The 15,036-nt window shown below is 34.8% G+C and overlaps 2 protein-coding genes across 3 annotated transcripts in view; one reads left to right on the plus strand and one right to left on the minus strand.

The window, feature by feature from the left end:
* The window catches only part of LOC108748561, a 78,866-nt gene extending 68,569 nt beyond the window's left edge, over positions 1-10,297 (plus strand). Inside the window, exons 11-13 of one of the 2 annotated variants that reach the window (XM_018486784.1) lie at positions 79-494; positions 588-858; positions 9,658-10,297. In XM_018486784.1, the coding sequence (XP_018342286.1) occupies positions 79-494; positions 588-858; positions 9,658-9,993 (1,023 nt within the window). In that variant the 3' untranslated portion in view covers positions 9,994-10,297. Of the gene's footprint in view, positions 1-78; positions 859-9,657 lie in introns of both variants that reach the window. The other variant, XM_018486783.1, reaches the window with a different exon arrangement.
* Positions 10,298-12,304: 2,007 nt separating this feature from the next.
* Positions 12,305-15,036, minus strand: part of LOC108748547 — a 12,115-nt gene continuing 9,383 nt past the window's right edge. Inside the window, exons 3-4 of the mRNA XM_018486767.1 lie at positions 12,479-15,008; positions 12,305-12,320 (exon numbers count right to left, since the gene is read on the minus strand). Of these exons, the coding sequence (XP_018342269.1) occupies positions 12,305-12,320; positions 12,479-15,008 (2,546 nt within the window). The remainder of the gene's footprint in view (positions 12,321-12,478; positions 15,009-15,036) is intronic.

Genomic DNA, 15,036 nt, shown 5'->3' on the forward strand with positions numbered 1-15,036 from the left:
GTATTTGTCTTATGAACTTATTTAAACATTTTTTAATTTTATATCGTTTGTGATTCATTTATCGATACTTTCTCACAGATCGCAACGCAAACCGTGGGCATATCTATGAAGCACCTACTCAGTCTGGATAGAAATAAGAATAACAGTAATAGCTTGAAACGAAGTTTATTACAATTACCACCTAGAGATCCTAAACTTGTAAAATCGAGTCCTGGCCGTGGCAGCTGGCCAGGTCCCAATCTGTCGAAATCATCTTCTAACCTCCTTATGACAGAATTCAGCAAAAGTGAACAACAACTGCCCAGTGGACAGTATGTACTCAAAGGTAGCAACACCTCAAACATGTCGACAACTTTGGAGCCGCATAAATCGTTGTGCGCACCGATAAATAGCAGTAGCAATCTGATAACCACCAGCAGCACAAATCATCTGGTACCGCTGCAAAACATGAGATTACCGCCCTCCAAGTCCGAAGACACATTGATCTTCGCCAAGTACAAACACAGCCCACGAAATCGTTCTGCTACGATAACATCAGCATCAGCTAACACCAGTCCGTTACTGAGTATTAAACCTATCATTTATAGTGGTTCGTTGTTAAGTGTCTCCACGGCTATGACGAATACTACGAGCCTGCTTAGTGTGAGCAACACGAATTCCGACAGTCTGCATTCACTGAGTAGCGACGAGTATCCCGTGTCAAATTCGGGCGTCTGTTTAAAACCTGGCCACTCAGTTAAGGTCAAAACGTCCAAACCAACCGCGAGTGTCGCAGCAATGGCCACCACTCCGTCGGATCTAGATGAAGAGAAGGAAGAGGCAACGATGATGCCAGCACCATTACCAGGAATTCTTCAGGTATAGTCTTTAATTTTGCAGTACTTGACACTCTTCCTCGTACTAACTGTTGAAGTTGGCGCTCAGGCCAATATATTTTCTTTGTATAAGAATACGTTTATTTAACTACGTGTAGTGCTCTGTTTACATTTTACTTTTAGTTTTTTTTAGTTTGAACTAGGTTGGTTGCACTATCTTTTAACCGCGCGCTTACTCTTACTTTTTACTTCCATGAGACGACATTGTATTTACGAGAAGTTATAAGTCAATATATCTCAGTCTTCTTAATTTTTACACTGAAATCTTGTGTTTAATAATTTATTAAACCTGCCTAGAAGAAACTTTAACAGGCAACATTAAATCCTTGGACTCGCTATATACAATTTTTAAATGATATTTTTCCTTCCTGTAGAGAACACAAGTCTAACCTGATTAATAATAAGAAACAGATGTTTACTTGGTCCTCTAGTGTAAACCGATGTAGTGGACATATTAACACTTTGACGGCCGCACTTTTCAAAAAAAAGTTTGCTCTTGTCGTCGTCATATAATGACGAAACTGGCTACCGTCGACACTTTTTGTAAGCTTTTATATTAATTCTTCATTACTGTTGCCTGATACCTCATTGTTAACATTCGAAAGGTTATCAGCATACACCTCGTCGTCACATTTTTAGGGGTACTTTCTTTAAAGTTTATAAATATAGCTTTTGACATATATAATAACATATATGCCATTTACTTATATAACATATATACTATTTACTAATGTAATTATATTGTGATAGCCATCTATCTGTGATATTGCTGCCATGTGGTCAAAAATAAAGTGTATTAGTTTTCAGTAAATTTAAAACAAAGTGTCATTTACATGTGATATGATCATCACGTGAATTCAACATTTGTTGCTACCAACTTGCCGTGTATTTGCTATCAATAATGATTAATAAATCAAAAGTTTTCCATGAATGGAAGTCATTTTGTTGACAACGAAATGAGCAACAGTTGCTCTCCGTTTGCTCTGAATCCGAATGTTTCAAATTTGCCTTCTTGTTGTTGAATAGGTATGATTATGTATTTTCAGCAAATACACAACTAGTCGAAAATGTGTGCTCAGCATTAAATTACATGACATTGCAAAACATGTTGGCTATCAGAATAGTGTATGTACAGGGTATTTCAGACATCCCTTATCTCGCAGAGTATTTTAGAAAAAACTGTTTTAAACAAAAGTTGTGGAGTTCTAAATGATCTATTTAGTGATCAATCTGACCGGGTGGCGTTATCAAGGTCAGAGCAATGTCACATTGAATTTTTTAAATGGAATGCTCTATTTTTTATTGCATATTCTTGTAGCACACTTCGAGAACTTTCCAAGACATTATAATAAAATATTTGTTCATGAAGTAACTTTTCGAGTTACAAGGCTTGAAAATTATAGTACCGCCGACATTAGCACTATGCAAGATGTCTGATGGACGGTTAAAACCTCTTGAATGTTGTTCAGGATCATGTCCTTAACATTCGTTAAGATCAAGGTCACTGGAGATTGTTTCTCTTATTTTAATTTTTACGTAGAAATGAATTTTTAGTGCAAAAATGAAAATAAGAGGAACAACTTCCAATAATCTTGATCTTGATAAATGTTATCCAGATCTTGGTCCTGAACATTTAAGAAGTTTTAACCGTCGGTCGGACACCTTGCGTAATGCTAATGTCGGCGGTACTGTAACTTTCAAACCTTATAATTCGAAAAGTATTTTATAAAAAAATATTTTATTATAGTGTTTTGCTGAAAGCTCTCGAGGTATGCTACAAGAATATGCAATGAGAAATAGGGGGTTCTATTTAAAAAATTCAAAGTGACATTACTCTCACCTTGATGACGCCACCCAAAGTCAGATCACTATATAGATCATTTAAAACTCCATAACTTTAGTCTGAAATGTTTTTTTCTAAAATGCTGTGTTTTCGAAATAAAAAGGGTGTACGGGGTCTGAGACACTCGGTATAATTATATAGTATATACAATATATCATTTATATTTTTCGCAACAATCAATGCCAGTTAATAATCACTAACTAAGATCTGTGATTTGGGGTCTACAATAAAAGTCGTTGGATCTTAAGTCGTAGAAAATTGACCAATTATAGTCGATTATTCTTCTCATATTCGACTGTAATTGGTAAATTTTCAATGACTTAAGACTCTACGACTTCTATTGTAGACCTCGTATTACGGAATAGGGCCGCAAGCCATAAGCCGTAAGAAATTAACCAGCCAGTCATTAGGGTCAAGTCAAGGTTTGACGATGCCACCTAAGGTCGAACTAATAAAACCAGTAAATACATGTTATTAAATTTTACTACTTATTTAAGACATTTTCCTCAAAAATGCATATCCGAGATATTAGACTGTTTCCAGATGTTTAGTATATTTTAAATGCTTATTACTCGCTTTTAGCTAAGGCTCATTAGCGAGAACGACTTTACAGGTGTTCACTTGATAAGCTCCTCTAACATCGCTGCAAGTATGATCAAAATCAGTAAAGAGCAGAGCGTAGCCTTTCCTTATCAATGAATTCACGTATATGTGAAATCCCACAATAATCGCTGGCCAGTGAACTCACGTATACTCGTATGTGAGTCCGGCCGATAACCGTTGTCCCAGCGAATTCACGTATACGTGAATCCGGCTATCAAAGTGTTAAGTAAGTTGTCACATTGCTAAATTTCAACGCTTGATCTGCTCGGTTATACTTAAATACTATGCTTAATGTGCTAAAATTAGTATCATTTTACACCTCATAATACCTATTAGGAATGTGATTTAGTTTTAAGGGTTTTTTTTCTTAAAAAAAAAACTAATTTATTTAAACAAGATAATGAATACCTTAACGAATACTTTAATCAAAATATTTTTCTTTGTTTTATATAACTTTTTCCCATCTTTTGAAAAAATGATTAAGATATCTAATCTTGGCAAAAGATTGATTCCGCAACAATAAAAGATTTTTCTTTGGAATTGATCAAATTTTCAACAAATTTTTGCATATCTTTAGAATTATGAAAGCGTGTATCTTCTAGAGCATGTTGCATCGACCAAAATAAATGAAAATCAAATGAAACAATATTTGAAGAATACGCGGAATGCGGTAAGATTTCCCATTCCAGCTCTAATAGTGTTTGCTTCACTGATAATGCAACATAAGGTCGAACATTATTGTGAAGATTGACCACTTGGTGTCGTTTACTTGCAATTGAAGATCATTTTTAGTCTAATGCTTGCTTCAATTTGTATAATTGTTGTCTACAACGATCAACAGTGACAATTTCTTATGGATTTAACATAAGAAATTGTCATAATACAACAGTTCATAATATACTTCCTTGATCCCATCAAATACACAGCAATACCTTTGAACCGTGAATATTGCTCCTCGAAATAAATGTTGCTGATTGGATCAATCCATAATCTTTTCTGTTTGGGATTATCAGAATAGGTCCATTTTTCATCCAGAGTAACAATTCAATACAAAAAACTTCTCTTTTTTTGTCTGGTGATCAATGACATGCAAATATTCAATCGGTGCGCAATGGCATTTTTCGATAACTAATGTGGAACCCATTTTCCTTCTTTAAATTTTTCCAATATCATGTAAACCTTAAGTAACTGTTGTATGATCAACATTTAATTCTCTAGCAAATTCTGAAATGGATTATTCTAGATTTTTGTCCAATAATACTTGTAAATCTGCATTTTTCAGTTTTTTTAGTTGTCCCGAGCGATTTTTATCGTTAACATTGAAATCACCACTTTGGAATCATCTGAACCAATATTCGCATGTCTTAATTGATAGAACAACATTATTATAAGTTTCTATTAGAATTCTATAACCTTCAGCCGCGATTTTTTTTATGAGAGAAACTGCTCCTATTATGAGATACCGAGTTTATTTTGGGTAAATACGAGGGTCGTTCGAAAAGTCCGTGCAAAGTCACTGCTGATGGCACTACTGGCGCGTATCAAGGTTAGATTTAGTTAGTAGCATCTCTTGGAGGAACACACACCAAGTTACAGCCAGATCGGTCTATTTGTTTGTGTTTGGCATTCATTTGAATCGAGGAAGTCGAGGGGGGTTTGTTTCTGCAATCACGTCCTCGTTTCCATAAAATCTTTTTCCCGCCAGCCATTTCTTCATATTGGGGAACAAATAGTAGTCCGAGGGAGCCAAGTCTGGAGAATAGGGGGGATGTGAGACGAGTTGGAACCCTAATTCCATTAATTTTGCGACCACAACTGCTGAGGTGTGAGCTGGTGCGTTATTGAAAATCCCTCGACTTCCTCGATTCAAATGAATGCCAAACACAAACAAATAGACCGATCTGGCTGTAACTTGGTGTGTGTTCCTCCAAGAGATGCTACTAACTAAATCTAACCTTGATACGCTCCAGTAGTGCCATCAGCAGTGACTTTGCACGGACTTTTCGAACGACCCTCGTACTAGAAATCTATGAGCAGAATTTTTAAAAATAATAAGTCATTTTAAAGGGAATTTAATAAGTTTTAAGGGCAAGTCAATAAGTTTTTAGAAAGACATAGTAAAACACTTTTTTTTATCGATTCATTTTTATTTTTCAACATTTCTCCTTTCAGCTCTATACACTTGATCCAACGATTCTCCAACTTTTCAAACCGTCCGAATAATATGATTTGTCCAACCTTTCAAAATAAGCCTCTGTTTCGGCTCTGAGCTGCTTTCTGATGGTGAATCTATTTCCTCCGAACTATTTCTTCAAGTTTGGAAACACAAAATAGTCGCAGAGGGCTAAATCTGGCGAATATGCTGGATGGGGAAACAATTCGTAGCAGAATTTGTTGAATTTGGCCGGGCACGTGTGAACCCGTGCATTGTCTTGATAGAAGAGCACTTTCTTCTTCGCCAAATGGGGACGTTTTTTCTTTAAAATGTTGTTGATACGGTCCAATAAGGCTGCATAGTTGATCACTTGCTTCGACGGAAGGTAATCGATATGAATTATACCGCTTGAATCCCAAAAAAGTGTGGCCATCAAGTGTACAGAAAACCAACACACACAGATAGATACCTACATTGCCAAGTCTCACATTGGAACTGACTAATTGTGTTTGCTGTTTAGTAGATTGACTACTTATGGTTGACAGTTAATCACCGATTCGGCTTAATCGAATTCGGGTTAATCGAAACCAGCCTTTTGTATATAATACTAAGTATCCAACCCAATTAATAGTAGTTCTAATTTTTCTTCAAGGACATTTTTATTGAAAGGAAGGTCTTCTTATTCCAATCTACGATAAGTAATGGCAACTTTAATTCTCTGACAAAGATTATTACTTTTCGAAAAAAATGTTATAACAAGAATGGAGTGATACCTGGGTAGCACTCGGGTGGAATCTAAACATAATCCTGAAGGTAATTAATTAAGTCTCCAGATAAATAAGGAGGTCAAAATGATCAGAACGCGAATATCGTATATATAGTATACAGAAAGGCAAAAATCAAAATCAAAATGGGTACAAAATGAAGACAGGGCAATGTTCCTGTATGTATGTGTGATTTCCGATCCGCAGGAGTTTAGTTTCCTATGTCCCATGAAGCGGAACTTGCAGATGCGTAATTAATGCGAGCCAATGACAAACGCTATTTCGATGGATCTAATGACAGTGATCTACGGGAAGACTTTTGTGTTTGATCAGCGCTAATTGCGCATTCTGGAAATTCCGATCCATGGGTCATAGGAAAACACATTTTAGCGGAACGGAATCGGCTGAATGAAGCCGCGACCAATCACGAGCGTTCCAATTCCGCACTATGGGACGCGGAATTGCGGATATGCGGAACTGCGGATATGCGGAACGTTCGTGATTGGTCATGGCTTCATTCCACCAATTCCGCCGTTTTCTGTTGCACAAATTTATTAGCCGCAGCACAGACTTTTGCATAACGCATAACGAATAGTGAATAAGCGAATCAACTAATTAGAATCTTTCTTTTCCTCCCATTTTATGGAAAAGAAGAATTTCTATTGGTTGATTCCCTTATGCACTATGCATTATGCGTTCTGCAAAAGTCTGTGCTGCGGCCAATAAATTTGTGCAACAGAAAACGGCGGAATTGGCGGGAGTAAAAACCACTCATGTGAAATAACCCATGCTCCTATGTTATAGTGAAAATCATTACTAAAGTATAAATGTTATTGTATAATAATTAAAAAAACCGAAATGAACATCGAATGCCTATTTCTGGATGTTGATTCTAACTATCTGAAGATAAGTTCTAGATATAATCTATCGCATGCTTACATTTCGCGCACGTTGGCTATATTTGTTTGTAATTTAGAAATATTAAATACAGTTTTTTAATTGCAATACTGATATACTTTGCGTTTTACTATCAATTTCTCAAGGTATCCCATATTAGGAGCACAATTTTTTGATTTTGCGATTTGCTCACTTTTTATATTTCTTTAATTTAAAAAAAATGGAATTTGAATTAAATTTTATATAATGTTATCTTAAAGCTTATTAAATTTCCTTCAAAATGACCTGTTATTTTTTAAATTCTGCCTATGGACTTCTAGCTTTTATCCAAAATGAATTCGGTATATCATAATATGGGCCTTTCCTCTATATTAAGAAAATTAATTGTTTTTATTGAAATAATTATTTAGAAGTAAATTTAAAAGTGATTTAACTTTAAAAGAATAATTTAATTTGCATATGATTAGTTTAAAATATCTTATTTAATGATGTATTGATTATTTCATTAATTTAACCGTAGGAAGATAAAGCATCTTTTTCGAATTTTATTGTTAATTATAACTTTATTTTTTTTAGGGGGAAAAATACTATTACTTCTAAAATTTTACACAATAATAGGAATTATTTTACAAGAAATTTAGTTTTCAATAAAAAAGTTGAAATTTTCATTTTCGATCGCAATTTTCATATTCAGATCGGTACCACTGTGTAGCGATCTGGCGAAACCGATAGCCACATATTCAAGCATGAGACCATATACGTGTGCTCGCCTTCAAGGCGCCGAGTGAACGAAACAGCAACCTCCTTCTCACACTAGTCGTTTGTTTCAAGCGATCAAAAATGCTTTCTCGGTTGCTCGGCCCTCAGCATCAATAAGGGTCGAGAGACATTTTAAATAACATATAAGTTTTAATAAATTGTAGTAATAGTGTACCCTCCCATTAATCCAGAATAGTATAAATTATGTTGCGTTAAAACGCAACAATTTACAAGATATTTAATTGTTTATGATTTTTTATACGTGTTATATACCTCCTTCATAAACTCGAGCATAAATAGTTTAGTAGAAGTAGAATTTTAGTAATAGAGGTAGAACTGGAAAAAAATTATAAACCAGCATTTCTCTTCACAAAAATTTTCGAAAGGCCATCAGAAAAGAAATGCGTATGTTTGAGACTCAAGACTTGTGAAGAAAATAGCGAAAAAAATCAAACAGTTGCAAAAAGCACGTTTATTTTATAAAGCGAAAGATATTGATTGTATGAAAAAAAATTCAGTATAAAAAATGTAGGTATTTGAAATGCCTACAAAATGAGATGTGGAAAATCAAAATCTATAAGTTTTAAGTAGAAAAAAATTTTTAAACAACCAAAAAAGGCTTTTTTTTCACTCACTCTCTATTTATTGAGGTTCGAACGCAAAGCTTTGAAATTCTCGTATGTAGTCTTCGTAATGACGAACAAATCCATTCCTGAACGTGTATAAAATGTTCATTAGTCTCAAACAGACGCATTTCTTTTCTAATGGCCATAAAATATTCGCTTTTACATATAAAATTCCAAGATAACTTTAGTTTTCATCGATAATTACGACATTGATAAGTCGTATATTTTACTCGTTTCAACAACTGTGATGACAGACCGTGTGTTTCTGCTCGAATATAGGCTCACTTTACGTGCCTTTTACGACCATTTATTGACTATCAAGAGAAGAAAGGAGTTTTCATCAATTTTTCCAAATGTTTTATAACAATCTCGTCATTTCGTTTCATTCATTGTCTTTATTTAAAAATGGCATGCAACATAAATTAACGTGTCATTTCTCGCTTCTGACGATTTCAACATGACCACCGCGACTAGTCAGAAATCTTAATTATCGATTGCAACAACATTTAGCCTTGACGCTTTCAGCAAAAACGCTCACAATCTGCAACATTTTGAAAAGCCCATCTCTCCTTTAATAGGAACCACGATCAACCATAAATATTTTTTTTTTAATGTTTTATATGAAAAAAAAATTACCCACTTCTCGATTCTTGTCGGAATGGATAACAAAATCACTATAGTGACCTCTTGATCTACAAGTAGCACTACAAAGCGTTCAAAAAGCGCTTACATTTTTAGCGCTTTTTTTAATGCGTCGTAAGTGCTATGTTCCACTTAAAGACTGAATTACAAAAAAGTATTAACTTTAAATAGATATTTAATAAATTTTAAAAGGCTTCAAATATTCTTTTATAAATAAAAATAAGAAAAAGCATTGAATGTTCTTTCACAGCATGTTTTTTTTATTCACTAAGTGAAATATTTTAGATACATATATATATTACACATAAGCTTACACATTTATGTAACATTTTATTCATCGACATAACGTGTAGTATCAGTCGTATAGTTTTGTGGATTCTAATTATCTACGCGTTTACAATTAAACTTATTCCTTATTCTATATTGTTGCATTTTGTTATTCTTCTTATCGTGTAATATATCCCTTATAAGAGATATCATAATGTCTTTGCAGGTTTATGCGGCCTACGAGACTGGTTTAGCAGCTGGTACCAGTTTGAAGCTGCACGTAACACCAAGGACCACAGCGCGGGAAGTCGTGGATCTTGTTGTAAAGCAATTGAATATGGCAGTAGTTCTAAAGGGACAAAAGGGACCTACTTACACGGCCGATGAGTTACCAAACTTTTGTCTAGTTGCCGTAATCGGTGCGCGAGAGCGTTGTTTAAGGGATGATTTTAAGCCGCTTCAGTTGCAAAATCCGTGGAAAAAAGGACGGTTGTACATTAGACAAAAGCAGGATGTTCTTGCTGCACTTGAGCACAGTAGTAAACATACCGCGTACTTATAGCAAAAGTAAAGCGGTATTTCCAAACGAATAATGACCTTACTTATTGAATAACATAAATTAGATTTCAGTACGCCCTACACGCGTACAAATGCAACGTTCCCAAATAATGATATTTCGCATAAAGCGTCCTAGTCGTGCATCTTCAACGGCACAATAAAATAAATATTTTAGTGAACAGCGATCTAAAGAAAAAGTAGTTTGTATAAAGCTTCATAAACCGAGAGAGATCTTGAATTTTTCTTCCAGTTAATAACATTGTTGAACAAACGTGACTTCGTGAGATCCGATCACTTCATATGAAAAACAAATTATAAATTCAAAATTATTTTACTAAAAAGAAAAAAATGTTTGAATCCCTAAATAAGGGACATATTAGTTAAAAAAAATTAATATTTTGACAAATTGTTTATTAAGTTGGTTGCCTTCTACTTTTTATTTTTTATAAACGAAATAGTATTTTTTAATATGAATATTTTGAATCCACCTAATTATATTTAGGTCTTATTTCATTATTAAACATAGATTTAGGATCACTATGTGTAATTGTGATAGTAGGGTGACTATAACGTTGTAATATACTTGAATGAAAAATAAATTTTGATGTTAGGTAACTAATACAAAAAGTATTATATCTAATTATGCCTTTTTGTATAAAAAAAGAAACTTTCATGGATTTGTAAAAACCAGACATGAAAACTCTAAATCTAATCCTTGTTTAAACGATTATTATATTTTAATCGTATACCGTTTCATTTTTTTCTAAAATGTAAAGTCTATAATAACTTCTAATTATTGAAGCCAATAATTACACTATGCAACCTCATTTTGCAATACGAGTCACTTTTGATGTAGTTTTGTGTGTTGAATGTCAGCAAAAGATGGCTACCACGTCACAATTTTAGAAGAAAAATAGTAGTTAAAAACACAAACAATGATTTTAAGTTGATTTTCAAAACATTGCAGCACCGATAGCTAGTTTTTTGTTTAATTTTATTAATGTTACATCAAAGTATGAACTTTCGGCTTTAAAATGTATTTCAATTCATTTCGATGATATAATCTTTTTATTTCCGAGATATAGCAGTTTGAAAATATGGATAGAAGATTCTTTTCTCATGTATAACAGTATCCGTTAAATAAATAATATTATTTTCAAGAAAAATAAAACTTTGATCATTTCGAAATTTTTATTCTATCTTCTTTAATAGAATATTTTTTAATAGAATATTAGTACTCAGTAAACTAACAAGGAAAACACCAGATGATGGATCGAGGATTTTGATGCTTTTTACAGGCAGTTCTTGAGCAAAAAAAAACGATATGTGTCCGACGGTTTTAGCCATTGGTCCATAGTTTCGAAGAAATCAATTTTTTATAAATAATTATTGTAATAATTTGAAAAACGTACTATATAGGAAAATATCAATATCTATAAATTTTATTTTATTTAACTGAATATTAAGGATAAAATTACATCTGAATGAATGAATCTGAATTCTTAATCTCGGATGATAATTCTGAACTCAGCAAGTAGATCGCGCTCTGGTCGAAATGATGCTAACTTCAATAAGCATTCGACTCAATTACGCGCGCAGCGATTCTTCGAACTAAAGTATTCCAATAAAATTTTATAAGCAGCATTACAAGCTCTGATGATTTTTTTAATGAAAACTCAATGAAAACTTTATATCCTCAGTAAAAAGAGCAAATATATACAATACTACTTTTATGTTTTTATACTTTTATGATTTACAGTACTACTTACAATGATCCTTGGCAGAATTTGACCATGATAGTCTATCTGATCAGATCGAAATGATTTGTGATTTTCATTTCGAAGAAGATGAAGATTACTTTTAGCGGAAGAATGCATAACACAAGAAGATATTAACACGATTAACTCTAATATTTCATCATCACTTTATTATACTGATAATTAATGAATTATTACTTAAAGTAGTAATTGCCTATTCGATATTAATTTATTTGAAATGTATTATATAAATTATGAACCATTTCTACTACAAATTCCACAATTTTCTTTTCAATAATCTCTGCTCTTTCAGAAAATTTGGAAATGTCCACTTTTTCAACCAGTTGTAGTTTGTATAAAATTTGACCACAAATTTTCAGTTAATCAGTTATATTTTGTTTTGAGAGCGACAAAGATGTCGTTTTGTCTTGCCCAGCATCAATAATCACATTTTCCATTAGTAGTAGTAGTAGTAGTTTATTACGCGCTCACCAACGTGATTACACGGACTTCCCTTATATACAATACATCTTAAAAATACACATCTACATTTCTTTCTTACTTGCTTACTAATCTACAAATTCATACTCACATTCATACTCATTTACATTTTATGTCTCTCACTCACTCATGTCGGTCTCACTCACTCACTCTCTCTCTCTCTCTCTCTCTCTCTCTCTCTCTTCCTCTCTCTTCTTCCGCGCTGCCTCTATCATTTGCATCCATTCATACCCTCTTCCATCTTCGTGCAACACCTCTATTCTATTCCATCTTTCCTTTTTAAGTAACACACATTCTTCTTTCATGTGTTTTATATCCTCTCTCTCTTTTTCGCATACTCTACATTTTCTCTCTTCTTCATTCATCCAAAACATATTTCCTCTTTCTTCGTTACCACATCTCCATCTCGCAATCATCTGCATCTTCTTTCCCTCTCTCTTTTTACTCTTTCTGATGTATTCCGGTATTCCTATTACATTTCTGTAATTTTTACACGACCTTGAAGTTCTCACCTCTTCTCCTCTCTGCTGCATATCTACTTCTATATCTCTTTCTCGTAATCGCTCCCATTTTCCCTCTCCCCATTCATTAAGCGCTTCCTCGCTTACCCCCCCTCTCCATAAGTACTCCCTTCTCTCTAGGCTTTCCCTTGTCCATTCTTCCTTTCGTTTTTCTCTTTCCTCTTTCCTCCGTTCTACTATACTTTCTCTCCCTATCTCTCCTCCTTCTCCTTTCTGTATTCTCTCTTCAAACCTTCCCGCTCTCCACCCCGTTTCCACCCTCATTTTGTTCCTTTTCAATTCCTCCCTAACTATATATCCAGGAGTACAGCTCTTCACCCCTAGTATCCATCTCAAATATTTTTCTTGTAAAGCCTCTATTTCTTTCCATTCCTTATAACCCCGTATCTCCACTCCATACAAAAGTATTCCTTTCACAATACTGTCAAAAAGCTTCAGTCTCCACCTTACGTCCCCCTTGAACTTTCTCTCCCCGTAACTCCACACCCATCCCATGGCCACCCTCGCTTTTCTAATTCTATCTCTCACGTGTTCCGTTTCCCCTCCGTATCTTGACACCCAATATCCTAGATATTTATATTCCTTTACCTCCTCTAATCTTTCCTTTCCCCACCACCAGTACCTTTCTTTCTCCCTTCCCCCTTTCTTTCTAAACACCATAACTTTCGACTTTTCCGGGCTCAGCTCTAGTTTCTTCTCTTTTAAATACCTTTGTATCCCTCTTATCATCGCCCTTAAGCCTACTTCTTCTTCCGCCACCACCACAATGTCGTCAGCATATTCTAGCGACCACACCTTATCGCCTCCCACTCTTACTCCTCCTATTCCTTTTCTTAATTCCTCCTCTAAATCCGCGATATATACATTAAACAGAGTTGGACTCAAAGGACACCCCTGTCTTACCCCCTTTTTTACCCAAAATTCCTTTGAGACTTCCCCCCCTATCCTTACCACGCATCTTGTCTCCTCATATATTTCTTTTACTCTTTCTATCAGTACATCACTGATTCCCCTTCTCCTCATCATTTCCCATAATACCTTCCTATCTATTTTATCGAACGCTCCTTTTAGGTCCATAAAAAATGCCCACACCTTCTTCTTCTCCTTTAGTCTTCTTCCTACTAGGTGTTTTAAGATCTTTATGTTTTCTATTGTTCCTCTTCCTTTTCTAAATCCTGCCTGCGTTCTGCCCCATCCTCCTTTCTCGTCTAGCTCTTTCACCAACTTTTTATTTAAAATGTTCGCATATATCTTATACGCAGTGCTTGTAAGCGTGACACCCCTGTAATTCCCTACCACATTTTTATCCCCTTTTTTCCATATCGGAACTACCACTCCTATTCTCCATTTTTCTGGGAATCCCTCTCCCTCCCAAATCTTTCTATAAATTTCCTCTAACTTTACACTTACTTTATCTCCCCCCATCATCCATGCTTCATTTCTTATCCCATCTATCCCTGCCGCCTTACCCTTCTTTAATCTTTTTATTTCTAGTCTTATTTCCTCCCGACTTATCCCTTCGTCTTTTCTAAATTCATTCCGTCTTTCTCCTATTTCTGCCGTTCTCTCGTCAACTCCCTCTAATGCCGTCTTAAAATACTCTACCCACTCCGTTCTTTTAATTTCCTTACTTATTCCCTCCTTTTTCTTCCTTCTCCTATTTATAAATTCCCATGCCTGTGCTTCTGTTATAATCTTTTCTATCTCTCTCTCCTCAAGCTTCTTATGCTCTACTTCTTTCTTTTCACATGTATCCCTATATTCCCTTCTTTTTTTCACAAATTCCTCATATCCCGACTTCCTTCTCCTATATCTTCTCCCCGCCCTATTAACCTCTCTCTTTTTCTCCCTACACTCTCTATCCCACCATGGTACCCATCCTACCTCTTTCCTTCCACCCTTCCTCTTCATTTTAGGTGCTCTTTTCATTACTTCTTCCATTTCTTCCCATCGTCCTCCCCCCTCTCCTTTTTCCCACTCTACTTCCTCTATATTTTTCCTAAATATTTCTATGCCCTCCTCTAACCAATCCTGTATCATCTCTGCCTCGCTCTCTTTTTCCTTCTCCTGCCTTGTATATTCCTTTCCTAACTCTATCAATATTGGCTGGTGATCTGATTCTGCCCTGCATCCTATTTCAAAACATCTAATTTTCTCTTCTGCCTCCAGATTTACAATTCCATAATCTATCACTGATTTCCCTCCCGCTTTTTCATACGTCCACTCTCCTTCTTCATCCCCTTTTTTCCACCCATTCAGTATCAACCA

This window comes from Trachymyrmex septentrionalis, unplaced genomic scaffold (genome assembly GCF_001594115.1).
Source record: "Trachymyrmex septentrionalis isolate Tsep2-gDNA-1 unplaced genomic scaffold, Tsep1.0 scaffold231, whole genome shotgun sequence".
In the NCBI taxonomy this organism is placed as follows: Eukaryota; Metazoa; Arthropoda; class Insecta; order Hymenoptera; family Formicidae; genus Trachymyrmex; species Trachymyrmex septentrionalis.